At 60.2% G+C, this 27,217-nt stretch overlaps 1 protein-coding gene across 2 annotated transcripts in view; it reads right to left on the bottom strand.

Moving 5' to 3' along the window:
• FLNC (filamin C) overlaps positions 1 to 23,338 on the bottom strand; it is a 28,754-nt gene extending 5,416 nt beyond the window's left edge. Inside the window, exons 1-39 of one of the 2 annotated variants that reach the window (XM_032761653.2) lie at positions 22,765 to 23,338; positions 18,189 to 18,437; positions 16,509 to 16,606; positions 16,220 to 16,370; positions 16,013 to 16,131; positions 15,704 to 15,781; positions 15,339 to 15,501; positions 14,964 to 15,164; positions 13,607 to 13,744; positions 13,093 to 13,219; positions 12,807 to 12,943; positions 12,413 to 12,606; positions 12,209 to 12,322; positions 11,429 to 11,572; positions 11,105 to 11,228; positions 10,849 to 11,009; positions 10,484 to 10,574; positions 10,226 to 10,395; positions 9,890 to 10,007; positions 9,537 to 9,799; positions 8,547 to 9,144; positions 7,663 to 7,836; positions 7,378 to 7,540; positions 6,936 to 7,096; positions 5,979 to 6,146; positions 5,775 to 5,898; positions 5,125 to 5,281; positions 4,860 to 5,049; positions 4,636 to 4,659; positions 4,262 to 4,509; positions 3,767 to 3,865; positions 3,355 to 3,454; positions 2,895 to 3,035; positions 2,478 to 2,606; positions 2,210 to 2,383; positions 1,102 to 1,263; positions 823 to 1,026; positions 231 to 383; positions 14 to 136 (exon numbers count right to left, since the gene is read on the bottom strand). In XM_032761653.2, the coding sequence (XP_032617544.1) occupies positions 14 to 136; positions 231 to 383; positions 823 to 1,026; positions 1,102 to 1,263; positions 2,210 to 2,383; positions 2,478 to 2,606; positions 2,895 to 3,035; positions 3,355 to 3,454; positions 3,767 to 3,865; positions 4,262 to 4,509; positions 4,636 to 4,659; positions 4,860 to 5,049; positions 5,125 to 5,281; positions 5,775 to 5,898; positions 5,979 to 6,146; positions 6,936 to 7,096; positions 7,378 to 7,540; positions 7,663 to 7,836; positions 8,547 to 9,144; positions 9,537 to 9,799; positions 9,890 to 10,007; positions 10,226 to 10,395; positions 10,484 to 10,574; positions 10,849 to 11,009; positions 11,105 to 11,228; positions 11,429 to 11,572; positions 12,209 to 12,322; positions 12,413 to 12,606; positions 12,807 to 12,943; positions 13,093 to 13,219; positions 13,607 to 13,744; positions 14,964 to 15,164; positions 15,339 to 15,501; positions 15,704 to 15,781; positions 16,013 to 16,131; positions 16,220 to 16,370; positions 16,509 to 16,606; positions 18,189 to 18,437; positions 22,765 to 23,116 (6,484 nt within the window). In that variant the 5' untranslated portion in view covers positions 23,117 to 23,338. The remainder of the gene's footprint in view (positions 1 to 13; positions 137 to 230; positions 384 to 822; positions 1,027 to 1,101; positions 1,264 to 2,209; positions 2,384 to 2,477; positions 2,607 to 2,894; positions 3,036 to 3,354; positions 3,455 to 3,766; positions 3,866 to 4,261; positions 4,510 to 4,635; positions 4,660 to 4,859; positions 5,050 to 5,124; positions 5,282 to 5,774; positions 5,899 to 5,978; positions 6,147 to 6,935; positions 7,097 to 7,377; positions 7,541 to 7,662; positions 7,837 to 8,546; positions 9,145 to 9,536; positions 9,800 to 9,889; positions 10,008 to 10,225; positions 10,396 to 10,483; positions 10,575 to 10,848; positions 11,010 to 11,104; positions 11,229 to 11,428; positions 11,573 to 12,208; positions 12,323 to 12,412; positions 12,607 to 12,806; positions 12,944 to 13,092; positions 13,220 to 13,606; positions 13,745 to 14,963; positions 15,165 to 15,338; positions 15,502 to 15,703; positions 15,782 to 16,012; positions 16,132 to 16,219; positions 16,371 to 16,508; positions 16,607 to 18,188; positions 18,438 to 22,764) is intronic. The other variant, XM_032761654.2, reaches the window with a different exon arrangement.
• Between the last annotated feature and the right edge of the window lie 3,879 nt (positions 23,339 to 27,217).

Here is a 27,217-nt window from a genome sequence, read left to right as displayed (position 1 = left end):
TCCAGGCTTCTACCTGGGATCTTGAGGTTGAGGTCACAGGTGCTGCCGATGGTGGCGATGGAAGGCGCCTGTCTCCGCCGGGTGATGCTCTCCTTCATGCGGCCCTCGCCGGTCACCTTCACAGTGAAGGGGCTTCCTGAAGTGGGGACAAAGGGTGGGTCAGGAACCTCAGACCCCCAGCCTCCTGGCCTCCCTGTCTCTCGCCACCCGACCTCTGCCCAGAGCCTTACCAGGCACGTGCTTGTCAGCAAACTTGATGTTGATGATGTAGGTGCCGGGCTCGGTGGGGCAGTAGGTGACTTTGCATGTCCCGTCCTCCATGTCCTCACAGTTGATGTCCACCTTGCTTGGGCCTTCAATACTCAGCCCCAAGCCCCCATAACCTGGGGGAAAGCAAGGAACACATCTCCCTCAGTCCTAGGCTGGCCAAGCCACAATGCTTTCCTCTCCCCAGACTGCAGGCTCCACCCAGAATGGGCACCGATGTGTGTAGTGACCACTAACAAAAATGGCTCAGTGGGAGGAGAGGAGGGCACCACGGGACAGGCAGTCTGGAAAATTCCCTAAGGTAAGCCTCTTGGATTCCAGTGAGCGAGGGAGGGACAGAAACTCAGGACAGCTGAGCTTTCTCTGAAAAGGGAGAGAACTGATGCGGGGCCATTCACTTTCCCGCAAGGGGCCCCATAATGCGAATCCCGACAGAGACTGGTCAGGAAGTTTCAGGGAGGAGAGTGCGGCCAAGGGGGTGCTGGGCAGGACAGAAGGACAAGTGCCTGTGGGAGGCACCTGCTGGAATGGGGGGTCTCTGGGGGCAGGAGGTACCTGCATTGCGAGTGTCCACGATGAACTCTGCCACCTGGAATGTGTGTCCCTCGGAAAGGCCCTTGCCCCAGACCCGCACCTTGCTGGCGTCCCCGATCTCAGATGGCCCCACCAGGATCTTGAAGGGGCTGTTGGTGACGTGCTTGCCACTCTTGCGCACACTCACCACATGCTCCCCAACCTCCTTGGGGGTGAAGGAGATCCCTGTGGAAAGTGGGTGTTAGGCAGAGCATCCTGTGGGCCCCCACCCCTGAGGTCCCCGTGAGGCCCCACGCTCACCGATGTGCCGGTTGGGCAGGCGCTTCAGCAGGCAGGGCTCCTCATTGCCCGAGGGGGCACGAATGCTGGCGGTCAGCTGGCTCAGATCACTCTCGGTGATCTTCAGTGACACGTCCGTGGAGGTGCCCACGTTCAGCTGTGAGGTCCTCATGGAGTCATCGCCTGGTGGGGGAGTTGGGGCATCAGGCTGCTGTGACTCCAGGCAGGCCCTGCCCTCACAAGGCTCAGGAACCCGCCTGGGCAGAGCCTGCTGGACTCAACAGACATGGGGGGCCACTCCCAGGCGCACGGAGGCCCAAGGCCTGTAAAGTGCAGTCTGCACTCACATGTGAGCTGCCAGAGACTAAGAGGGGCCTGTACCCCAGTTCCACTGTGGCTGCCTCAGTCCTTGTGGGCTAAATCCCTAAAGAAAGCCTCCTGCATTTTAACCCTGAGTCACATGATGTCGTGATAATAAAACACTAGACTGGACCGCACAGACCCCTTCCTCGCTGTGTGGCTGTAATCATGTTGCTTGGCCTCTCTGGGACAGGGGTTCCTTATCTATCAAAAGGATTATCTGTGCCCTAACTTAAGAGTGACTTCAGGCTGGGCGCAGTTCCTCATGCTTGTAATCCCAGCACTTTGGGAGGCCAAGGCGGGTGGATCACAAGGTCAGGAGATCGAGACCATCCTGGCTAACACAGTGAAACCCTGTCTCTACTAAAAATACAAAAAAATAGCCAGGCATGGTGGCGGGTGCCTGTAGTCCCAGCTACTTGGGAGGCTGAGGCAGGAGAATGGCGTGAACCCGGGAGGCGGAGGTTGCAGTGAGCAGAGATCACTGCACTCCAGCCTGGGTGACAGAGCAAGACTCTGTCTCAAAAACAAAAACAAAAACAAAACAAGTGACTTCAAAAACTAAACGAGGCACAAGGAGTGGCTGACTGCTTCTTAGCTGCCGTGGAGAACACAGTGTTTTTACATTTATCAAAATATGACCCCTCACACCTCAAAGGGCCTCTGCCCTAACGTCACAAGTGACTTGAAAAGGCTGGGCTTGCACATCCGTGCACTGTATGCGGTGTGTGTGTGTCATGGGCTGCACATGCCCATATACCCGCCTCACCTGTGATCTTGGCCGTGAAGGGGCTCCCCGGGATGTGCTTGTCATCGAAGCGCACGATGATGCTGTAGTCTCCAGGCGCGGTCGGCAGGTAGGACACGGTGCAGGTGCCATCCTTGTTGTCTTTACAGGTGATCTCTGCCTTGGATGGGCCCTCCACGGCCAGTGACAGACCCCCTGTAGGTGGAAGTGTGGCCAAGATCAGAGGTCCTGCCCTCACCCCTGCCCCTGGCAAGTCCCCACCCCAGCCCCCGGCCTGCAGGTCCCTCACCTTCTCCAGCATCTTTGGTGACAATAGTGAAGGTGGCTGGCTTGTTGACCATGCCATGGCTCAGGCCTGGCCCATAGGCACTGACATGGCGGCTGTTGATGGCATCCACATAGAACTGCAAGGGGCTCCCTGGGTGTACGGAGAAAAAGGGGGCTGGGTCAGCATCAGGGATTGTCTGAGCCCACCTTGGCCCCAGCACCTTCCAGCAGCCTCCCTGCCAACCCCCTCCATCTGGGCCGTAGGGATCCGGCTGGTGGAGGTCTGCTTCCCACCAGGGTATAAGCCTCCCTGGGGCCTCGCCTGGTGTCTGCACACAGCAGGTGCTCAATAAATATTTGTTGAAAGAAGGAAGGCAGGACTTAAGCTGCGGCCTGCTCCTCTCACCCAAGCCCCAGCCCAGCCCAGCCCCCAACTCACCAGGGATGTGGTTGCCATCATACTTGATCCCCATCTGGTGCAGGCCTTTCTCGGTGGGTGCGTACCTCACTGTGATGGTGCCGTCCTTGTTATCGGTGATGTTGGGCCGCGCCGTCTTCCCCGAGGGCATCCGCACCTCTCCTGCAGGGCAGACACAGTTATGTGGAGACCCTGGTTTCCCCCACTGCAACCTCCCTGCTGTCCCAGGCCTGGTCCTGAGTGCTTCTGCTGCCACCCGAGAGGCCAGGCACCAGGAGACAGCCTGTGGCAGTGGCCTGAGCCCTGAACTGGGGACAGATGGCTTGCACCTGAGTTCTGGCTCTGCCCAACTTGCTGTGTGACCCTGGGTAGAGCTCACTTCCTCTCTCTGGGCCTTGGTTTTCATCATTAAGACACAGGGCTGGGCCTGGAAGAGGGTTTCTCCCCTCAGCCCTCATGCCTGGGGGCCGCAGGGCAGTACCTGTGAGCTCCCCTTTCTGCACCGCGAAGGGGATGACCAGGTTGAAGGGCCTCAGCATGGACTCCATTGGCTCCACAGGCACCACTGGCTCCTCCGTGGCCTGTGGCAGGTGAGAGGGAAGAGTCAGTGACTGGGGAAGGCCCAGCAGTTTGGCCCATGCCATGACTGAAGCTGGAGAGTGAGGAAAGAACAAGGTAGTTAATGGTGAAACCAGCGTGGCAGGAGAGGTGCGTCAGCTGCAAGAGAAGGAGTGCTGTGCCCAAGTGGGGTTCCATCTGCCCAGCCTGACTCCTGCCTGCTCCCTGGGAGGCCCCCAGACCATGTCCCTGCCCTGGCTGCAGAGGAGTAGAGAGAAGAAATGAAGGAAGGGGAGGAGGAGAAGGAGGACATCGCTTGGTGGGAGGCGCAGTACCCAGTGTGTGGGGCGGGCGCCGGGCCGGGGAGGAGCGTAGGGCTGGCGCAGCTGTGGCACTTCAGAGGACTCCTCCTCGTGTGGCAGGGGGTCACACGCCTGGGGAGGCAAGGCACGGGGGCACAGGGTGTGGCAGCCTCACAGGCCTAGGGGCTGACTCAGAGAATGGCCCAGGAACCTGAAATGCTGGGTAATATCTTGGGTGTTCATCCTCCTGCAGGGCAGCCTCTGGGGAGATGGAGCTGAGGATGGTGGAGAACACAGCGGGTTCCTCCAGAGAGAGCTGACAGCACTGGGCAGGGGGCAGGGCCATGCTCTCCTCCCACTTCGGGGGGCTGTGGGGAAAGTTAAGGCTCCATCCTGGAGCACTCTGGCCCCAGGAGCCCTCAGAGAAGTGGGATTCCTTGGGGACAGTTATCTGGGATCCCTGCTGCTGCTAAAAGGGCCCAGCCCCCCTCCCCAGCCATCTAGTCTTGCTGTGGCTGCAGAACTTACCAGCACGTGGAAGGGGCTGTTGGGGATGTGCTCGCCCCCGAAGCGGATGGTGATGACGTACTTGCCCGGCTCGGGCGCTGTGTAGTAGATGTCAAAGGTACCGTCGTGGTTCTCAACCACATCCACATCGAGCTCTGCCCCATCCGGCGTGGACACCGTGCATGTCACCTTCCCCTCGCCGGCTGCCTTGGCATCCACCGTGATCACCGTCTCCTGCCCAATCTGGATTCGGGGGCCCAGGCAGGCACCTGCCATGCGGGAGATCCTGCTCAGGGAGCTGGAGGGCTGGAGCCAGCCCTCTCTGTTCCCGCTGCCCACCCCCTACCGCCAACCACCCTGGCCCACAGCAAGAAGAGGAGAGAAAGGGCACTCACCCAGGCCATGGCCTCCAATGGACACTGGAAAGAGAAAGAAGAGTGTGAGGCCAGGTGGTGCCCAACGTGGGCTGGGGCATTGGGTAGGGGTGAGGGAGGGAGGGGCTAGGGCTAGGGCATGTGTGCTTTCTGACCAGCAGACCCCTGGGCACCAGGCCAGGGTTCTGGAAGGGCTTTGAGGGTCTGGGTGGTGAGCAGGGCATGGGCAGCGGGTGGGCACCCACCTGTGACGAGGCACTTGCTGGCGTCCCCAGTGGGCAGAGCGTGGATGCGGAAGGGTGAGTAGGGGATCTCGTCACCGCCATACTTGATGGTGATGGTGTACCGGCCGCTCATGTCTGGCAGGTAGGACACGGTGTACGTGCCATCCCCATTGTCCCGGATGTTGGCCTTCTTGGGCTTACCCTCGGGGTCCTGAGGGAGAAGCAGAGGTCAAGGCCCGCCTGTGCCTGGAGCATGACCTGGGGGGTGGGCTGCACAGAGACTCACCAAGATCTGGACGGTGAGCAGCCCCTCGCCCGCGTCCCGTGCGTCGATGGTGAACTCCACAGGCAGGCTGGCAGGGATGCCAGAGGCGTTGAGGCCTGGGCCGCTGGCCCGCACCTTGCTGGCATCATGAGCTGGGAGGACCTTGATCTTGAAGGGGCTTGAGGAGAAGAAGGGATAAACAGTTGGCTGGGGGGCATGGACGGGGCAGTGGGGGGTGATCTCATCTTGAGCCAGAGTCCTCCCCATAGACATGGGCAGGAGGGAGGACTGTGGGGCAGGGAGGAGGGACCAGTTCCCAGAAGCCGATGACATTCCGTGTCTGGGGGTGGGGGCACTCTGGGACTCCCTCGACAGAGCCAGGGTACGTCTCCATTCCCCAGGAAGGTGCTGTGGGAGGGTCCAGGAGGAGGCCCTGGCCCAGGCCTCCTGCACTTTTCCTAAGGTGCTAGTTTTGCTGTAAAAGCTCCTGGGGCAGGACAGCCTCAGGGCAGAGAGCCCTGGGGAAGAGCAGGATGGGGCAGCGAGACTGGACGAGGCTGACAGCTGGGAGAGGCTCTCCCAGGGGACCCCAGCAGTGACCCTGCAGTGCCACCCCAGCAGGAGCACCCCAGAGCTCATCTGCAGCACAGGAGCCCAGTGCTGGTCCTCACCTTCGTGGCACCTCCTGGTCAGCATACTTGACAGCTACCGTGTAGGGCCCGTCAGTGGCTGGGGTGTAGTGGACAGTGTGGGTGCCATCTCCATTGTCCCGCACCTCCACAGGCTCGGCCACACCTGGGCAAGGGGCACACAGTCAGCAGAGCCTCCGGGCATCCCACCCCACTTCCCTCCTCCCTGCCCGGGCCATTCTATACCTGTGGGGCCCAGCACAGCCACCTGCAGGGGCGCCCGGCCAGCTTGACTGCAGTCCACTGTGAAGGTCTGGGGAACCCGGGCCCTGACACCGGCCCCCAGCCCTGGCCCCGAGCACTTCACCTTCCCAGGGTCCACCACATCCTTCACCGGCACCCGGAACGGGCTCCCTGTGAGGAGAAGGACATCAGACCCTGCCCACCAGCCCTGATGGGTCCCCCTGATGCTGAGGAGCCTCGGAGGAGGAGGCCTTCCCTGCCTTTGAAATGCCCACAGGGAAGCCAGACCAACATGGGAAAATGCCTAGGAACTTGCTAAGAAAACGCACACAAGAATAAATGAACTTGACTGCAGACTGAGGCTGGGCAAACCTCACTCATGTGAGTCCCAGGCCTGGAAGAGAAGGCCTTCCTAAATTCATAAAATGTGAAAATAAAATGTTTTCAAAAATGAAATGTATTTCTGACACTGTGGCTGAAATAATACAAAGATGGGAAATTAGATAAGGGAAAAAATTTCCAATTTCAGCAGTCCCAAGTCATGCAATATTTGAAGACATAACCTGCCAGGGCAGCTGGGCCCGCAGAGGGCAGGGGAGTTCTGCAGACGATGTGCGCAAGAAGGCCCAAGGCTGGCCTGAGCCGCCAAGAGGAGTGGGCTGTGTCTGTTTCCGGACACACAGTGAGCGGTAGACCTGCACAGCCGAGGTCTCGAGCTCCAGGCAAGGGGCTAGCAGGCCAGAGTGTGTTCCTGCGATTGACCGGGGGGGCTGTTGCATCAACCCTCGCTGCCTGCCTCCTCCACATCCTCCCTCTGGCTGGGCTCCAGCCCCAACCCACTCTAGGCTGTCCTCTCTATGAACATTCTTATCCAACTTCCTTCCAGTTTCCCCCTCGTGGGGCGAGCATCCTGCACCCTCCCTTGTCTTCCCTGAGACTCTGACCACTCTCTCTGCACACCTGGGATGGGCCGCCCCCCGAAGGTGATGTTGACGTCATAGTCTCCAGGAGTGAAGGGGATGTACTCCACGGTGCAGCTACCATCCTTGTTGTCCTTGCAGGACATCTTGGCTTCCGAGGGACCCTCGATGGCTAGGCCGAGGCCCCCGGTGCCGGCTCCCCTGAGAGATGACATCCCCCCATGAGCTTCGTAAGACCAGTGAGTGAGGATGGGGGAGTAGCTGAATGGGGGGACAGGGAGGAAAGAGGGCAGGCCGCTGGGGACCCAGCTGAGGAGAAACGAGCTACAGGGGCTGAATTGGGATCCTGGAGGGGGTCTGCTCCTGCCTCACCCCTGAGAGAGGATGGGGTGGGGCTGAGGCCCAGGCAGAGGGATGAGCAAGGAGGGCCAGGGGCTGGGAAAGGGTGGTCACAGGTTTAGGCTAGCAAAGGGGGAGGATACCTGGTCTCCACAGTGAAGCGGTTGGCCTTGTTGACCAAGCCACCCTCCAGGCCTGGCCCGAAGGCCCGGACACGGGTGGGATCACAGCCCTCAGTCACGCCCACTCGGAAGGGGCTCTTGGGCACAGCGACCTCATCATACAGGACCTCCACCAAATGCACGCCTGGAAGCCAGCCACAGGGCCATCAATCAGGGAGTGTGCGCCCCCACCATCCCTCCTGCCCCGAAGGCGATATCATCAGATCCCGGCCCTGCCCACTCGCCCGGCCCTCCACCAGCCCTCACCCTCCTCGTAGGCAGTGTACTGCACTCGGTAGGTGCCGTCCCCATTGTCTGTCACATAGGTGTCTGTCTTGGCCCCCGAGGGGTTGAGCACGCGAGCCGTCACATGGTTGCCGCCTGTGGCTGTTAGCGATCTTGCATCCACAGTGAACTCAGTGGTCACCTCCCGCAGGACACCTGGAGCCCAGGGGTGGCGTGCTCAGCAGAGGTGGGGGCAGCCTTCACACAGATGCTCCCTCTCCTCTCCCCCTCCCTTCCCTCTCCTCTCCCTCTCTCTTCCCCTCCTCTCCCCCTCCTCTCCCACTCCCCAACTCCCAGGCTGCTCCTCTAATCGGAGCCTGGGCCCCCCACCCTCCCCTGCACCTCTGTGAGCTCCAGCCTCTGCCTTCACTCCCTTCTCCATGCAGTGACATTCTCTGTTCACATGAGTCACCCACCAGGCTGTGGGCCTGGGTCTTGCATCCCTCTGCCGTGCCCCATGCCTAGCCAGGGTCTGGCCCCTGGCAGAAGGCCCGTTCCCACTTACTGTCTCCTGACTCTTGTCATCCTCTACCCCAAAGCTTTCACCCTGCACCCCTCCAGAGCAGAGTTTTAGCTTTTTGGATCAGGGTACCCCTTAAGCACATAAAAGAAGAGATCTCTCCAGAAAAACGCCTGGAGTCAGGTGCAGTTTTGCCACAAGAACAGAGGCCAATCTCCACTCCCGTCTTCCCCTCCACTCCTTCTCTGGGGTTTCTGGGCCAGTAAGGACTCTGGGGCTGCTCCGAGAGCCCTCCCTTCACCCCAGGTTGCTCCCCCAGCTCTCAGCTCTGCTTCCCTCCCTCCCACAGACTACCCAGCTCCTGCACCTGCCACTTGACCTTGCTTGGCTCCTCCTGTCCACTCACCGTGTGGCTCAACACCAGGCCCTGAGACCTTGACGCCACTGGTATCGACCGCAGGCTGCACATGGACACGGGTGGGGAATTTGGGCACGGGATGCCCGCCGTACTTGATGGTAATGGTGTAGGTGCCGGGGAAGGCGGGGCTGTAGGTGATGTGGTAGGTGCCGTCCGCGTTGTTGTGGATCAGCACCTCGGCCTTGACCCCGGCATCCGACAGGATCTCAATGGTCAGCTCCGCCTCGCCTGCCTCTGAGCAGTCCACAGTGAAGGTGGCTGCCTCACCGACCTTGCCGCGCTCCAGGCCCGGTCCACTGGCCCGCACCTTGCTCGGGTCAAACACAGGCCGAATGGTGGCTTTGAAGGGCGAGCCAGGGATGTGGGCTTCGGCAAACAGGATGTTGATAGTGTACTCGCCAGGCTCCGTGGGCAGGTAGCTGACAGCACATGAGCCATCACCATTGTCCTGGCACTCGATCTTGGCCTCGCAGGGGCCCTCCACAGTCAGCCCCAGGCCACCTGTGCCAGCCCCCTTGGTGTCGATGGAGAATGGCGCGGGGGTGCCTACCAGTCCACCCTTGAGACCGGGGCCATAAGCACAGACCTAGGGGAAGAGGCAGGTGTGTGGGTTCCCTGCACCTGGCCTCCCCATCCCAGCCTTCATGGCCCCCACCCAACTCATCACCTCCAACTGTGGCTGCTACTGCGGACTGAGTGCTTATAACAATTCCAGGTGATGATATTGAGGCAGAGAGATGAAGCAATTTGCCCCAGTTAGTGGACCTGGGATTCAAGCCCAGGTGTGACTCCAAGGCCAGGCTCTTAATAGCTAAGTTGTCTCCAAGGCAGGTGGTGGGGTGGGGCTGGCCTCGGCCCCACATCCGTGGCTGTGCCCACTCCAGGCACATAAGTCCCTCTGGCCTCTGCCCCCTATGACTCATCCATCTTCCCAACAAGTCCCCAACTCCCAGCCCCAACCGGCTCCTATCTCCTCACCTTGGAGGGATCAGGGGGCAGGACACCCTCCACAGCAAAGGGGCTGCCAGGCACCGGGTGACCATCGTAGGTGATATCCACCTTGTAGGGCCCCTCCTCCGGGGGCATGTAGCGCACAGCCTGGGCTTCCACTCCACCGCCTGGCTCCAGCTTGCAGGGGATGGGCCGGCGAGAGGGCGAAGTCATCCGCACATCCAGTTGGCCCTGACCGCCAGCCCCTCGTGTGTTCACAGAGAATGCTTGTTCCTGTCCCACAGCCACCTCTGCGTGGAGAGCAAATGACACCATGAGGAGACTCCCGTCCACCCTACCCGAACACCCCTCACTCCCAGGGTGGCTCTTGCCCCACTTACTGCTATTGAGGCCCTGAACTTTGATTTTGCTGAGGTCCAGCGGGGGTGCCACATTCACCACAAAGGGGCTCTTGGGGACAGGGTCCCCGCCGTAGGTCACTGTCACCGCCATGTTGCCCTGTTGGGTACAATGGTAGGTCAGAACTGGGTATAAGGCACGGTCCTACAACATCCTGGTGGTGAATATGGGCTCTGAAGCTCAGATCCACCATGAGAGTGAGGGCAGGAGGCAGGAAAGGCATGGAGGATCCAGAACTGGTCCCATGGGACTGGAGGAGGGAGACCCAGGGCTCTGGCAGCCGGGCCGGGTGGGGGCATGGGAGGGGCAGAGCGCACCTGCTGGACAGCGGTGTACTTGACAGTGTAGGAGTAGTCATGGTTGTCTATGATCTCAAAGTCCCGCACAGCCTCGCCCTTGGCTGTCCCTGCAAACTGCACATCCAGCTTGGCCTTGCCGGCCCCCTTGGTCAGCACCGTGAAGTGGGTGGGCTTCCCGACTTCCACACCTGAGGAGCCACCCAGAGACGTGGTGAGGGCCTGGTAGCCACCTAACCCCAACCTCAAGCAAGTCCCAGCCCCTGCCCAGACACTCACCTGTGCGATTCAGCCCAGGGCCCTCGGCCTTGACTTTGCTGGCATCGTGGGATGGATCCACCTTGATGTGGAAGGGGCTGGCGGGGATCTCCTGGATGTGGAGGAGGCTCAGTCAGGGCTCTCGAGGGGAACACACCTCTGCTCCGGGCTAGATGCTGGCTCAGGACACACCCAGGGGACCCAGCATGGACAGAGGCAGCCTCCAAAAGGGCCCCCTTTGCTTCCTCTGAGGCACCCTGCCTCACACAGGTAGGGCTCCACCATGTCTGCGGAATCATCCCTCCCTGTTCCCAGTGACAGCATCTCCAGCTGCCTTCTAGAGCTGGGAGGTGCACGTCGCTGTGAGTACCCAGGAGCTTGGGTACCTGGTTGGCAAACAGCACCATGATGGTGTAGCGGCCCGCCCCCGGTGGCGTGTACTTGACGGTGAAGGTGTCGTTGTCATTCTTGATGATGTCGAAGTCGATGTCAGCCTCTGCAGGGCCCACCACGCCTGGGGCGCACTTGATGCCGATGCTCACGTCGCCTGCAGAGAGGCGGGCACCGCTTCGAGTCGGGCTCAGCCCCTGACCCGACTCACCCCCGCCCCCTCCCAGACCCGCCCCTTCCGGCTGGGCGCACCTTGCCCCGCCTCGCTGCAGTCCACCGTGAAGTAGGTGGGCTCGTTGGCCTTGAGGCCCGTCTTCTCCACGCCGGGGCCGTATACCTTTACCCGCTCGGGGTGGCTGCCTTCGCCCACGTTCACCTGCGGGAGGGGTCGCAGCTCAGCGAGGTGCCCTCCCTCAAGGCTCATCCTCCTGCCCAGCGCACCCGCCCCAGCCTCAGTGGCACCAGCCCAAGCCTCAGTCCCAGCCTGAGCCCAGGGACAACAGGGACTCCAGCGAGGGGTCCGCCCTCCCTCAGGGACCCCTGGTGGTGGGCACGGGGAAGGCTGGGAGGACGCACCCGGAAGGGGCTCTTGGGCACGTTTACGCCTCCCCAGGAGATGATGATGGTGTGCTTAATGGGCTTGGTGGGCACATAGGAGCAGCGGAAGGTGCCGTCGCCGTTGGGGATCACCTTGATGTCGATGGGACAGCCGTCCGCGTCCTGTGGGCATCACCCAAGCAAAGTTCATAGCTGTGGCCTCCGCAGAGCGCCCTCTGCTGGCCACAGGTGAACCCAGCGCCTCCTTTCCCACCGCCAACAAGCTGGCACTCCCGCCCCCACACCAGCCACTGAGGCCACCAGAGCCCACCCTGGGAGCCTGGCTCAAGGCCATCTGTATGGCTTGCTCTCCCAGCCTAGGTTTCCTCAGCTCTGAAATGTGTTGGACAGGAAGAGCGTGGGCTACATTTATGTTCCTAAAACTGAATCATGAGCCTTTCAAAGAAGAATCACCCTCTTAGATCTTCAGGAATATGTTCATTAACCTCTAGGGGTCAATGGACACCCGTCTGAGAAACTGACTTGGGAAACCAATGTCTTATTCAATGAAACAATCTTTCAATTACAAATTAGCACAAAAATGACTCTTTGGTAAAATACGTTTTTAGGTTATCATTGTTAAGAAAACACAAAATTTAAAATTTTCCATGGTACTGATGGGCCCATGAGTATCAGTCCTGCCTGATCTTCTGTGATGCTGTCATTTCCTGCTGGGAGGCCTCTGCCTCTGGCCTGGCCCTGCCTTCCAGGGTCCCTGCCATGGGTAGTAAGGGCAGCAGAGACTGGACAATGACCTACCTGGGCATAGAGCTTCAGGTCTCCCTTGCCAGCTGCACGGGCATCAATGGTGAACTCAGCGGGCTTGTCCACGATGCAGCCAGTAGGCTCCAGGCCAGGCCCAAAGGCCTTCACCTGTGCAGAGGGAAGAAGGCTGGGTTGGGGACGGGAGGAGAACCAGCTCGCCCCACCCCCGGGGCAGGTGTGTGTGAGATGGGACTATACCTTATCTGGGAAGCAGTCAGGTGGGGCGGGCAAGATGTGGGCAATGAATGGTGAGTCTCGGATGTCCTCGTCGTCACAGATGACGTGCACAGCGTACTCCCCAGGCTCCGTGGGCCAGTACCGCACATCGCAGGAGCCATCCCCCTTGTCGTCACATTCAATCTTGGCTTGTGAGGGCCCCTCGATGGAGAAGCCTGGGGCAAGGTGGGGGAGGGTCAGGGGGTCCAGCATCAGGCAAGACCCTTCCGTCCCTCAGCTACCCTCTAGCCGCCCTCATGTCCTATCTCCCTGCTCACCCCAGCACTCCCCAGCATGCGCACTGCACTCATTACCCACAGTGTCCCCTGCTGCTCTCCCCCACAGCACTCCCTCCTCCTGTCCCCCAGCCACTTACCCAGTGTCCCCACCTCGGTGCCAATGGCTTCCACCACAAAATCAGCTGACTTGCCCACCTGGCCAGTCTCCAAACCAGGACCCCAGGCCCGGACCTTTTGCACTCCTGCCTCTGGGCTCACCTGTACCTCAAAGGGGCTGGGCAGACAGGGAGCTGGTGTCCATGCCAGGAAGTGCCCCCCCAGGTCCCCCTCCATCTCCCGTCAAACTCCCTCACAGCCCACTGCCCCTCATCCCTCCCTGTGATGGCCTAGACAGGACAGCATGGGGGGCCGCAAGGTACTCACCTGCGAGGGATGGCGTAGCCGCCCCACGTGATGGTCACCACATACTTCCCAGGCACCACTGGGTAGTACTCGCACTCAAACACACCGTCCCCAGCCTCCCGAACCTTCACCGGCTCCTCTGTGCCCTCTAAGGAGATGGGGGCAGGGTGGGGAAGAAGGCAGATCAATATCCTTGAAGTCCCAGCTCCTCAATCCCCTCAAGGAGCCACTGGGACCTGGACCCAGCCCAAGGGCAGTGCTCTAGTGAGCAGTGCTGCAACTCAGGGCAGGGAACACTTGTCATCCCTGTGCATAACACCCCGTATAGCATTTAGCGGGGAGAGAATCATTCCTGGCTTGCAGACCAAGAATCTAAGGCAGAGAGGAGACAATGTGCCTGAGATTCTGGGGTGCCTCTGGTCACTGTGGAGCTGTGGTGCTGGCTGTCACTGCCCTCTGGGAGTCAGAACCACTGGCCATACTTCCCTTATGATCTCCCAGCCCCACCCTTACGACCCTGGGCTCTGGCACTCACTTGGCCCCTTGACCGTGACCTTGAGCTCCCCGCTGCCGGCACCCTTGGTAAACACCTTGAAGTCAGCCACCTCTTTCACACGAACACCCTTGGGCTGCAGGCCTCGCCCAGAGGCACGGCAGGCGTTGGGGTTACAGGCTAGGGGAGGAAGAGAAAGGAGGTTGGGGGTGCTGAGAGGCCTTGGACCACTAGCCCCCACCTCCCTGTGCACAGTCCTTCTAACCCCTCCCAGGCACAGGCAGTGGCCCACAGCCCTGCTCTGGAGCCCTTTGTGCCCCCAGCACAACCAGGGCTGCTGGGCTGGAGCTGGCTACAGGCCCCAGATCAGGCAGGTTACAAGAAAGCTTCCGAGCCAGTGCCACTGGGGAAATGCATGGCAGAGCCTGGGCGGAGAGTGGGCTCAGAGAGACAGGGAAGGCCCCTTTACCCACCCCAAGGCCATCCATCTAGAGCCCTCTGGGCCTCTCAGGGCACCAAAGCAACCTTAGGATCTAAGTCATGCCACAAAACATCCAGCAATGCCACAGAACAAGAGCTACTTCATAGAACTCAAAGCCTGCCATAGAACACAGGCAATGTGTGGACATCAGCCTACCACAGACCGTGGCCAGTGGCAATGAGCCCAGGCCTTGCTATGGAACACAGGCAAAGGAATGGGAATCTGAGCCTGCCACGGAATCCAGAAAATGGCATGGAACCCACAGGTGCTATGAAACAGGCAACGACACATATTCCAGGACTACCATGACCATAGGGAATGGCACCGCCCAAGGGGTACCACGGAACACAGGCAATGGCTCAGAGCCCAGGTTTCATCACAGAAATCACCAGGCAAGTGGCAAAGACAGTAGATCTGCCACAGAACACAGACAACGGCATGGAACCTGGGACCTGCCACAGAATGCCATGGAAGGGGGGCGATTCCACACTGCCCGGGCCATGCCACACAGCACAGGTGAGGCCAGTCAGCTACGGCCGTGCCTGGCCCCGCCTCCACTGGAGAGCATTAACGTGGCATCACTCTCTTGGCCTGGTGGACGATGGGCACTGAGTGCAGGGAGAGAACAAGCGGGGCAGTCACCACCTGAGGGCTTGGCATTCGGGCAGTACTCCCCAGATATGCCTCCACCCATACAGCCCCGTCACTTCCGCTCAGCCCTCCTAGGGTGGCACATGTTCTGGGACCCTTCACTGTGGCCTCCCAGCCGTGCTCTTAGGGACTCCAGCCACCTTGGGGGTGGGGTGGAGGACGCAGGGAGGGGGTCTCTGCAGAGCCCCGCCCCAGCTCTTCCTCCTGCCCCTTGCAAGCCTCTGGCTTTGGTAAGGGCTACCGTGGGGAGCAGTGAAGGGCCCTTACCTTCCGACACATGGACAGGGAAGGGACTGCGGGTGATGGGGGCACCCGCAAAGGCCACATGCACGGTATGTGGCCCCTCCATGACAGGTCTGTATGTGCAGCGGAACGTGCTGTCACCCTTGTCCTCCAGGGCCACCTCCACTGTGTCCCGCCGGCCCTGTGGGTCCACGATCACCACAGCAACATCGCCGGTGCCGGCCCCTGCCGAAAACAGAGGCTGTCAGCACCCACTCTGGACACCCACAGCTGCCCCGGTGCCCTCACCCTGAGGCTTCCCACCCTCTGGCTAGCATCCCTGCCCCAGCCTCCCCCCACCCCCACACAGCCCCACATGGTCAGGGGCTTTCCGCCTGCACCCCCTGGGGCCCATCCTACCCGCAGTGTAGATGTCAAAGTAGGTGGGTTTGTTGGCCACATTGCCCACAGGTTCCAGGCCAGGGCCACGGGCTGACACCTTGTTGGCATCTCCCAGGGCCATGCCCACGTTCACCTCAAAGGGACTGCGTTCAATGTTCTGGCCAGCAAAGAGCACGGTCACCTAGGGGTCAGAGGTCAAGGGTTAGCTTCTAGGGGAGAGCAGTCCTGAGAGGGGGCAGAGGGGCACAGCCACGCCAAGGAGGGTGAGAGGCGGGCAGCTGGGGCTCTGGGCAGGAGAGAGGTGCAGGCTGAGAGAAGGGTCCATGCAGCTGGAGACAAGGATGTGAAGAGCAGGGCAGGCAGGGGGGCCTAGAGGGAGATACCTTGTGTAACCCAGCGACCTTGGGCACATAGGAGACAGCATAGGTGCGATCCTTGTCATTGTTGGGAACCACCTTGGCCTATTGGGAAGGAAAAAGATGGGAAGCCTCTCCAAAGACCGTAGTCCCTCCTGACCCCACAGCGCCTTATGCACCCCAGCCCCACTCAGCCCCCATGGTGACACCTTCCCCAGACTGCACAGCACAGTGTGTGGCTCTGGCAGTCACCTCCGGGCCATTCCTGTTGTTGGCCCCACGCTCTCTGGTTCCAATCCCAAGCGAATCCCTCTGTCCCCAGTGGCCTCTGCATACCTCCTCGGTGTGGCCTTCAGGGTCCTCGATGTAGACCAGCACCTCGCCCACGCCCGCGTCCACCGTCTGCACGGTGAAGTGGGCAGGCTGCAGCACGGTGTTGCCCTGTGGCTCGATGCCTGCGGGGCAGGAGCAGAGCCCAGGTTACTCAGGGAGAGCCTACATGTGCCCAGCTGCCCAGGAGGGCTGCCAGGGGCTCACACATACCAGGCCCATAGGCGATGGCTTTCTTGGGGTTCAGCTGCTTGGATCGAACAGGGGCGCCAGGTTTGAGCTTGGCCTTGGGGAACTGGGACAGGTAGGTCATAACAGAATGCTCATCCACGTTGGGGTCCACGATCTCCTCAGGGGCAATGACCTGCGATGGAAAGGAGTGATGTCACATGGTGCCCTGTTTTCCTAGCAGCCTGTCTACCCCTGCACCCTGGCCAGGTAAACTTACAGACCCAACCTCTGCCCCTGCCCCCTTTCGCCCCTGCCCCATCTGCGCATGTACCTGGGGCACCCCAAGCCAGTCGTCGGCCTGCTGCATGGCCTCCCGGGCGTTCTCCACGGGCTGGTTGGGGTCCCAAGCCTCCCAGTCGGGGCAGAGACCTGGAGAGGTGATGGAGGGAGACGATGGTGAGGGGCAGCCAGCCAGCCAGGATGCAGGGCATTTGTTCACCCACACCCTCGGAGGCTGTGGCTTCACACCCCTTCCCACCAGCTCTAGGCCTCGACCAGCCAGGTTCCTGCTGACCCCATCAGCTGCGAGGCCCCTCACCACGTAGGAGCACGACAGCCCTCCCCACCACCAACAATGAAGCCTTTCTGCCCTGGCTGACGCAGCCTGGCACCAGCCCTGCTGGCCGGCCTCCTGCCTGCCCAGGCCCCAGCTCAGACCTTGAACCCCAAACCCTGGGAGGGTACCCCCCTCCACTATCGCTTGCCTCATTCAGCTTTCTCAGGGGTGGGCAGAGGAGGTCAGAGTGCCTGTCCCACATATGCCCCTGACCCATCCCCCCTAGAAGGCCTCCTCACAGCTGCCCTGAAGCCCTAGATCTCCAAACACTTTCCACACCAGTCTTAGGGTATAAGACTCTCTATTCCTTCTAACTGCTCACTTGGGGAAACTGAGGCATTAAAAGGCCTGTGGGGAGAGAATGACTTCTCCTCTGCAGCCCTCAGGAGCCCTGCCCTCCCAACAGGAAGGACGCTGAGGCAGCCCCAGATCACTCCTACGAAGGGTGCAGGTGAGGGGGCGCATGGTTCAGGCCAGAGCTGGAGGAGGGGGACAGCACACCGTTTCGGGGAGGGGGCCGGCTCAAGTGGAATCCATGACTGGCTGGAACAGCTGAGCTCACTGCTGGCAGTCACACCAGTTATGGGCCATGGCTCAGCAGCTGGGAATGCTTCCCAGGAGGCTGTGCCCCCGCCTCCCACCCCTTGCTCCCCGGCTGACCCCAGGGTGGAGGAGGATTCTCCCAAGGGGCTGTGACTCCTGGAGAAAACCTATCTTTTCAAGAGATGAGGGGCAGAAAGGGAGCTGTCCACGGGGTACATTCTAGCCAGTGATGCCTCAGCTTTTTTCATGGCCCCTGAGCTGCCTCCACTTGACCAGGCCAGGACCTACATGGAGAAGGGGCAAGGCTGGGTCACCTGCCACCAGGCAGTGCCCCACTGGCCTCATCCCTCATCATCCTGAGCCTCAACCCCTTCTCAAAGCCATCCCAGGGTCTCCCAGAGAAGAGCCTTCTCTGGATCTAACTCCTGGTCTTCCTACAACTCCTGGTCACCACACTGCCTCTCTCTCAGCTCGGCAGGAATAGTGCCTCGTGGCACAGTAAAAAATTCATGGGGCGGGGAGTCCAGGCCCTGGGCTCTAGGTGGTTCTGCCACGGATAAGCTGTGTAATCTTGGATAAGTCACCCGCCCTCTCTGGGCCATAGTGTCCTTGTCTGTAAAATGAGGGGTTTTAAACCTCTTCCTTCCTCTGCGGAATCTGGCACACTCATCAGGTAGGGCCTGCCGCCAGCCAGCGGAGAGCCACAGCTGGAGGAGGACAAACCCTGCCGGGGATCCTGCCCCCCAGGCCCCAGGGTGTGCATTCCGATGACCATGCGCCTTGGCAGCCCCAGCTTGTCCCCTCTGTCTTTGGGAGCTAAGGACTCCATGCTGTGCTCGCTGGCCCACTCACCGGGGGCGCAGTTGTCCACCAGGGCACCCAGAGCTTTGCCGTCCTGCCAGTCACGGTTGAAGTTGGTGATGGGCAGCTGGGGCACCTTGTTCTGGATCCAGCCAAGCAGCCGCTGCTTGGGCGTCTGTTTGCGGGCGTCCTCATCATCTTCATCCTCCCACATGGGCATGGAGATGGAGTAGTGCAGGATCAGCGTCCAGATCAGACCCAGGATCAGCTTCAGGTTCCCATCCACGATGGCCTTGCTGTCTGCAGAGGGGAGGGCACAGACTGACTCAGGGGCACCCCACCCTCCACTGCCCCAGAGCACCCTCCCTCACCTGTGCAGCTCCTCGGGCCAGAGCCCTGGGGTCAGGCCTCTAGTCTCTGCCTACCTGACCCTCTCCCTCCTGCAAGGCCCCATTCAGATGCCAAGTCCTTTATGGGGCCCTTCTGGTCAGAAGGCTGCTTCTCTGTGTTCCTGTGGTTCTGGAAGGTACCCTCACCTCAGCTACAGCAAGTGAGTCTGCCTTCTGTCTATGAAATTACCTGGTTTCTGTCTGGCCTTGTGGGATTGTAAGGCTCCCAGGGCAGAGCCTTTTTGTTTTGTTAACAGTTCTACTGAGCTACGATTGACATACAGCAAACTGCACACGCTAGAGAATGAAGTTTGAGAAGCTTTGACGTTATGGATATATCACGAAGCCGTCACCACAGATGAAGAATAACGAAGGTACCATCCATCACTCCCCAAAGTTTCCTTGCACACATCCCTTTGTGAGCCCTCCCTCCTGCCGTCCTTGTCCCTGCATCCCAAGCAACAACTAATCTGCTCTCTGTCACGATAGATTACTTTGTATTTCCTAGAGTGTTATATAAATGGAATCACACACTGTATACTCTTTTTTTTTTTTTTTTTGGTCTGGTTTCTTTCACTCTAGACACTAGGTTTTATCTTTCTACAATGAAGGTCTTAAACATAGTAAGGTCTCAATAAATATTGGTTGAATGAATATTTTAAGAACTGAAATTGGAGTGGAGCAGGACAAGTTTCCACTCACACTCTACCCCGAATGCCAGAAAAGGCTTTAGAAACCAAGGGGTTCTGATAGTGGGGCGGGGGTGGGTGGGTGGGGTCCAACACATTCTCAGTTAAGTCCTGAAAGTCATGTTGTCAAAGGCTGGGGGCCAGAGGGACTCCAGCCTCAGGAGCTGACACACTCCACCCATCACCTCCTTTGAGGAATCCTTTGAGCCAGAACTGGTTCCTCAAGATTTGGGGGGGGGGGCTAGATCCCCCTTAACAATCAGAAAGAGATATCCAGAAGCCTGGGGTGGCCTAGCACGTAGACAGATCTTTGGAATTCAGCTTACTTGTAAAGGGCAATGAAGTTCTGAAATCTATCAGCTTCCCAAAGCACTGCTTTCAGGAGGCTGGAAGGGGGTGGAAGACTCGGTCTTGTTTACTGATGTTGCCTGAGAGATGGGAGAGGGTGGAGTGGAGCCTTCCCCTTACACATCTTCTCCCCTCCACCCTTCCCCAGATCTTGGGGAAAGTGTTAGGAGATCAAGAGCCTGGGAAATCCAGGGCATCCCCTGCCCCACTCCCACCTGCCCCGGGAGGGGTGCCTCAGTCTCCCTGTCCCTCTGGCTGGGGCTCTGGCCTCCCGGGCTCCCCCACCCTGTCACTGATTCATCCTTCCTTCCCCAGCAGCTCCCCAGCCCGCCCCCTTCCCCTGGCTCCACTGCAGCACAATGGTTTGGCAGCTTTCAAATTCCATGACACACTCACTCCCTGCCTCCCGGTGCTTTCTCTCAAACACACAGGCTCCAACACTTTCACACAGTCTGGATGCCCCCGTGCCCCCAGCCTCTCACAACCCCCACAGCCTCCAAAGCTCACATGCCCAGAAGTACTTCTTGCAAACTGGAGCCAGACCCCTGGGCAGGAAGCCTTGAGACTGCAGGGGTTGGGGGGGTGTGTATATGGGGAGGGTGGTCATTCATATTTGCTGGAGAGGGAAGTTTCTCCCCAGCAACTGGCCCTGGGCCAGACAGCAAGTGGTCCAGGCTTGGGGCAGGAGAAGGGCAGTGGGGCCCCAAGTCCCACTCTGGAAGCAATGACCTCCCTCTCCCTCCTCCCTCTCGGAGGCCAGGCAGAGGAGAGGAGCTCAGCGCCACCAGGGCTCACCAAGCCACTTCTCCATCTGCCTAGGGATACCCCCAAAGGAGTGGGAGGAGCCAGACAGCTAGTTTCCGAGGCCACCCCAGGCCTCGAATGGAGGGGGAGGAGAAGGCTGGGCCTAGGGAGGTGCTGGGACAGCTGCTGCCCCCTCCAGCCCCTCCCTTGGTTGTTGGCTCCAGGAGAAGGAATAGCAACTGGGGAACAGCTGCGGGACAGAGCTGCCTCATAGGCCTCTTTGTTCGGAGGGAACGAGGGGCGATGGGGGGCCAGGACAAGGTGGTGGGGATATGAAGGGCACAGCTCCTTTAACCTGGGCTCAGTGCCCCTTCTTCAGGTGGACTTGGATCCCAGCTGCTACTCCAGACCCTGAATTCCCTCCTAGAAAGAGAAGTGGGGAGTCTTTCTGACACCCCCTGAGGTGCCCAGATGCTCGATTTCAGCGCTGAGACAATACTCAGAAGGAGGCCCCATGGACAGCCCCTTCCCACCACTAAATGGAGTAGGGGAGCTAGCAGAAGCAGGATGCCCCTCCCTCGTGGGGCAGCCCTTTTGGACCTCCTCACTGGGGGGCGCCCCAGCTGGGCGCCGCCGGTGTCCCCTCCCCTCCGGCCTCAGCCTGGGACCGGCAGCTGAATTGCTGACAGCTTATCTCATCAGCGCCAGTGAGCCACTTGGCCCAAATGGGGACTGCCTCCCCTTCCTCCCAGCGAGAACCAGGGAGCTTCCCTCCTGCCCTCAAACCAGCTTTTGCTTCTTCCCCTCTGCTCTGAGCCGGCCCCTCCTCGGCTGAGCCAAGGGGGCTGGAGCCAGGCACCGCCACGGGGGAGGGGAGAGGTGTGCTCAGGAAGGACAAGGCCTGGAGAGGGGCCGGGAGCCCCCGCAGACTGGAGGGGAGGGGAAAGCTGAGCGGTTTCCTATATGTCTTGCCGAAGCCTCCGGCTCTTCCCCCAGACCCCACCTGGGACAGTCAGTCCTGCCTTTCAAAACCCAGCCTGCTGAGGATGCCGGCCCAGGACTGACTCCTCTCTGACCCCTCAGCCTCCATCATGTAGCCCTCAGTCTCACTACGCACTCCAGGCTCCCTCCCCCACCCCCTGCCCTCAGCCTTGTCCTTCTGGAAAGCTCAGAGACATCTGCTGTGTCACGGAGGCAGGGCTATTTCCAGGACAGGGCAGGCGGGTGGGGTGGGGGGGCAGTATTGGGGCAGGAGGGGGTAAGGGCTAGGGAGGGGACTGGATGGGGCGCCCCAGGCTGACCTCAGCTGCTATATCAGGAGGCCTAGAGATGGCCCCAAGGGAGAGTGGGGCTGACAGACATCAAGTCATCTGGAGAAATCTCAGGGAACATTCTGTGTGGGGCCCACCTGGCCCCACATGAAACTCCCCTCCTGGGGCCGTGGGGTGCACCGTCCAAGGACCCTGTCCTGCAAATCCCAGCAGGGTTCTTAAGAGCTCTCCACAGGGGTGGGCGGGGTGTCTTCCCCAGGCCCCCAGCCTCAGGGATGACTGCAGGACTCTGAGGGCAGGACAGCCTCCTGCCACTCCAAGCCCACCCTTGGCGTCTCTGCTCCCAAGACTGGAGTGCCTCCCCGCCCCCACCCTGCACTACACACCTTCCAAATCTGGTTACACTCAATGACTTCCTCCCTTCCACAGGCCTTCCCCTCCCTCCCCGCAGCCCAGACCGTTAGCTGCAGCCAATCCCGGGGTAGGGGGTGGGCTGGGGCAGGGCCTGGACTTGCGGAAGCCCCCTCCACCGCAGGCTGAAGCAGGAGGAGGACAGTCAGGGGTTAAGTCTCCCCGCGCTCGCTCAGTGCCTTTTTAGGTTTCTGAGGCCCTGCCTGTCCTGGCCCCCGGGCCTGAACCCAGCTGCTGAGCACATGCACGAAGAGGGCCTCCCGCGCCAGCTCCCCTCGGCCCGAGAGCCCGCAGACGCGGGCAGTGGTTGGGACCTGTCTTCAGCCCTCTCCCGGCCCGCGGAGGGGCTGTGAAGCTGGGGAGCCACTTGTTTTGTTGGGGGCGGGGAGATGCCCCCAGGAATCAGTGACAGGCACTGGTTCTGTCCTCCTAAGTGTGGGCTAGGGTTGCCCGATGGAGGGAAAGGGGACGGTGAGCGGAGGCGGGCGGTGGGAGTGTGCATAGGGAGGCGGCAGCTGGAGGGCTCGCAAACCCTAAGGCCTGGACTCCCCGGGGCACCCAGGGAGTGCTCGCTGTCCCCAGAGGGGTGTGCAGGCAGTGCCCGTGGCCCTTGTCGGTGGGTGGGAGGGCTGGAGCCAGGGTCTTCTCTCTGTACCAGGAGGGTGCCCTCTGCCCTGTCTCTCAGCTCCCCGCGCGCCCACCCCGCACCTGTGTCCCCTGCCCCATGGGACGACCCTATCCCCGCCGCGCCCGTGCCCTCGCCCCCCGCACTGACCTATGGACACGAGCTTGATGTGCTCGCGCTCGAGGAACTCGAGGGCCACGGACACGTTCTCCAGCTTCATTTGGCGGAAGTTGGGGCGCGGATGGAACTTGCGGTACATGCGCTTCTGGCTGAGCACCTCGAGCAGCGCGATGAGCCGGAGCCCGTCGCTGAGGTCGCGCTGCAGGTCGGTCAGGCGCTTGCCCACGCACTTGAGGTGCTCATTGCACCAGCGCGTGAATGTGTTCTGCTGGATCTTCTTCCACGGCGCGTCCTCCGCCAGGTCCTTCTCCGTGGACGGCATCTCGTCTGTCTCATCGCCCAGGCCGAGGCCGGCGTCTGAGTAGCCGCTGTTGTTCATCATGCTGGCGCGGGCTGGGGGTGCGGCCGGGGCTAGGGCCGGGGTTGAGGCTGTCGGGCGCTGTCGGGGCGCGACCACGGGACTCGCTGCGCTGCGCTGCGCTCCTCTCCAACTTCTCTCGCGCCGGGGCTGGCGGGGCTCGGCGGGGCTCGGCGGGCCTCCTAGGCGCTCGGCCGCTCTCTGGCTCTGTCTCTCTCCAGGGGCGGAGCGGTGCTCGGGAAGTGCGGGCTGGGCCGGGGCGGGGGGTTTAAGAAGCCCCCGGACCGCCGCCCCCCCGCCGCGCCCGCGGCCCCCGGGTCCACGTCAGAGCGCCGGCCTCCCAGGAATGCCGCCCGGCCCGCGGGTGGGGGCCGCGCCGCACAGGACGCCCCGCCCCCGCCGCCCCGCCCCCGCACCGCCCGAGCGGCGGGACGGGGTTGAGGGCGCCCACCCTCTGGGCCCCCGGTGCTGCCGCGCTGGAAGGTGGCGGGGAGGGCCGACAGTTCTCCATCCACACCCAACACACCAAACTGTCAGGAATGAAATATGCTCCCTCCACACCCCGCACGGGCTAAAGAGGTAAATGGGGAAACTGAGGCCAGTGATTAGGGCAAAACCCACTGATCTGGTGTTGACAGAATTTTCTAGACTAGTTGGTGGCAGGCTGTTGACAGGGCTGCTGGCTCCTAGCCCAGGGCATTGTCCACCTGTGGACAGGGAAGGGAAGTGTGTGTGCTTGTGCAGAGATGGCCTGAGAGGAAGCCCAGGCCAATGAAGGAGAAGCCGGGCGGGGGCGGGGGTGTGTGTGTGCCTCCCAGCCATTGCTTGACTTTACAGATAGAAAAGCCTCAGGTAGGGCCCAAATCCAGAGGCCCAGGGGTAAGACCGGGGCCCCTGCCCCTGACTCAGTGTCCCTGTCACCAGCCCATTTGGCCTCATCGCCTCAGAATGAAGCTGAGCTCAGGAAAAGGGTACCCAGTGACTCACACTGTGTGTCCCCCACCCCAAGTCTGACTCAACTGAGATGATAAGAGGGGAAGGAGAGACTCTTCCCCCATAGTGCCAGGGAGCTCCCTGGGCAACATGCCCATTTGGGCCACAGGGCAGATCCTGCCAGGGAAAGGGTGGGTCAGCCAGGCAGAAACAGGGAGACCCCCAGCCAGAGCAGCCAGGGGGAAATGTGACCAGGCAGGTAGGCAGGGCCAGGGGCAGAGTGGTCAGGGAGAGCCCAAGGGAGTCAGCCGGGATGCCAGGCAAAGCTGCACTCAGGGCAAGCCAAAGGCTGCAGGCCTGGGGAATAGAACAGCAGGGAAACCAAGGCATCCAAACACACTCTCTGGCCTGGGGTGAGGAGAAAGAGCTAGAGAACGTATTTCTTTTTTTTTTTTTTTTGAGATGGAGTTTCGCTCTTGTTACCCAGGCTGCAGTGCAATGGCATGATCTCTGCGCACCGCAACCTCTGCCTCCCAGGTTCAAGCGATTCTCCTGCCTCAGCCTCCCAAGTAGCTGGGATGACAGGCATGTGCCACCACGCCCGGCTAATTTTGTATTTTTAGTAGAAACGGGGTTTCTCCATGTTGGTCAGGCTGGTCTCAAACTCCTGACCTCAGGTGATCTGCCCACCTCGGCCTCCCAAAGTGCTGGGATTACAGGCGTGAGCCACCGTGCCCGGCCTAAAAGAACATATTTCTATAAGGAGAAGATCCATTCTGCAACTTTGTAACATACATGCAGCCATATCTCCCAGTTCCCCCTTTTTCAAGCCATGCGTCCTCAGCTTTCCCATCCTTCCAGACCTAGTAAGTCGAGCTGAGCTGGCTAGGAGGCCATATCTGAGCCTGAGAAGTTTCTTCAAGCCAGGGAAGGTTCTGGGCCCTTTTAGATGAATCATTATATCTAATTCCTCTTCTACCCCTAGACCTGGTGTAAAAGAAGGGATAGTGAGCATCTTTGGGGGCTCTTTCCCCCAAGGGCCAATGAGGGCACCCCCTGTTATGGAGCTGAGGAAAAAGTGTCAGGGTTCTGTGGGGGCAATACTTATGATGACAGGGGTCTATGAATACTTTCTCTTCTCATTGAATGAAATTGCCTGGTCCTTAGGTAGGGAAGGGGAGGAGTAGAGAAGGGACCAGAAAGAGCAAAAGGACCTGCTGTGCGTGGCTGGGGGTGGGGGGAGCTCTGGGGACCCTGATAGTGACAGGCGAGGTATAAATAGCCTGGGCCATGCGGCTCATGTTCTGTTGGCTGCCTGTGACGAGGTGCTCAGGAATTCCACTCTCCTGTTGGCAACCCCTTCTCCCTATCTCTAGAACTCTCATTCTCCCCAAGCCACCTTCAACTCATGGCTAAATCCACCCATCAGGCACCCGTGTCCATACACTTGAGAGGCTGAGCTCTCCTGTGGAGAGAGGCCCTGCTCCTAGGACACACAACTGGGCCTCAGAAGGGAACTGTGTATGTACAAAGGCCGACTTCTGACAGCCAACCTGATGTGCCAAGGGCTCAGGGTTCAGCAGTGCTGCCTCTGAATCCCTGGTGAGTAAACTGAGACACAGATCTGAGAAAGGATGCATTCCTCTTTGAGCTGCTGGGGAGGAGAAAGGGTTAAGGTGAGGTAGCTCGGAGCTGACAGCCCCTTTACAGACCCTAATGGTCCACAGTCCTGTTTTGCAGGCATTATCTGAGGTCCCCCAGCCAGCTGAGCACCTCTGTTCAGGTGGGAGAGGCCAGAGGAAGACAGGGAGGGGAGAAGGAACTCCCAGCGTAGCTTCCCTTGCTTTCCCTCTGACTCAAGAGCTTGCTCCAGGAGAGGTCAGTGTGCGGGCCCCAGGGGATCAAGTGAATGGTTGGCAGAGGAGAGGAGGGTACAGAGTGCCAAAGGATGATTCCCGTCACCCCCCCGCAACCGTCCTCAGAAACCGGAGCCTGTTGCTCTCCAGGATAAATCGGGGCCTGACTCAGGCTCCAGCAGCCAGTGACACTCAGCCTGACCCAGGCGCGGGCTGGTGACTCAGCCCTCAATATAGCCCATGAGCCCAGGCCCTGGGCCTGGCCAGCCAGACTGGAACAGACCGTGCACAATGCTGGGCCTGGCCTGCCAAGTAGGGCCCCCTCTCCGAGGAGCGCTGACCTGCTCCTCCCCAAGCCAGGCAGGGGCACACAGGGGGTTACAAGGGGTTTCATCAGCTGAGTATCTGGGCAGTGCTGGCTGGGGCCACAGGCCGTTTATAGCCCCCTGACTCACCACCCGCTGACCTATCTCAGGAGACCAGGTTGCCTGGCTCTTCACCTGGTCCTGCCTCTGCTATCAAGGGGCTCTGCTCATCAGCCACCAATATTGGCCATATTTATCTTGGGCTGAGCTGAATCCAAGTGAGCGGATACAATGAGCCATGTTTGAAAATCCTGTTTTTCTGGAACCAGGGATATTTCCACAGTCACCTGTGATGATACTGGGCTGGCCAGGTCACAACAGGCACTTTCAGTGATACTGATACTGACTGTGGCTCTGTCCCAGGTGCCAGGGACAGTATGGTAGAGTGGAATGATCCATGGGCTGAATTCCAGCCTCTCTACTTCTAGCTCTGTAACCTTGGGCAAATAATGTAACTCTTTTGGGCCTGTTTTCTCACCTTTTTTTTTTTTTTTTTAATATATGAAAATGGAAGGAAATCACAAGAAAGATGATTAGCATGGTGCCTGGCATCTAATAGGTGATCCAAAACAATTAGTTTGCTTCCTCTGATTATCTTGGAGACCAGGGGGTTCTGGTGAGAGAGGCCTTCCCCTGCAGCTCTGTGTCCACACCCCCGTGGGGACCACTGCCTGGATCTCCAGGCTGCTCCCCTCTCCCCTTCCCTGCAACCCAACATTCCCTCTGCCACAATCAGAACTGGCAGTACCTGTCATCTTTAGAACCACCCACACTGCCCCAAAAGCAGCTGGTCCTTGACAGGAGTGGCAGCAGGTGGCTGCTCTACCTCTTGGCCTGGGAAGGGAAACCAGACAGGGCTGGGCTGCAGGGAGCTCACAGAAAGGAGGCAGTTATGCAGAGGGCAGCAGTGGGGAGAGATGGAGGCTCCTGAAGGTGCTTTGAGTCCCTGGTTCTAGTGCACCTAGGCCCAA

The sequence above is a fragment of the Hylobates moloch genome, unplaced genomic scaffold (genome assembly GCF_009828535.3).
Source record: "Hylobates moloch isolate HMO894 unplaced genomic scaffold, HMol_V3 SCAFFOLD_1, whole genome shotgun sequence".
NCBI classification, from domain to species: Eukaryota; Metazoa; Chordata; class Mammalia; order Primates; family Hylobatidae; genus Hylobates; species Hylobates moloch.
This window is presented reverse-complemented; position numbering and strand designations above follow the sequence as displayed.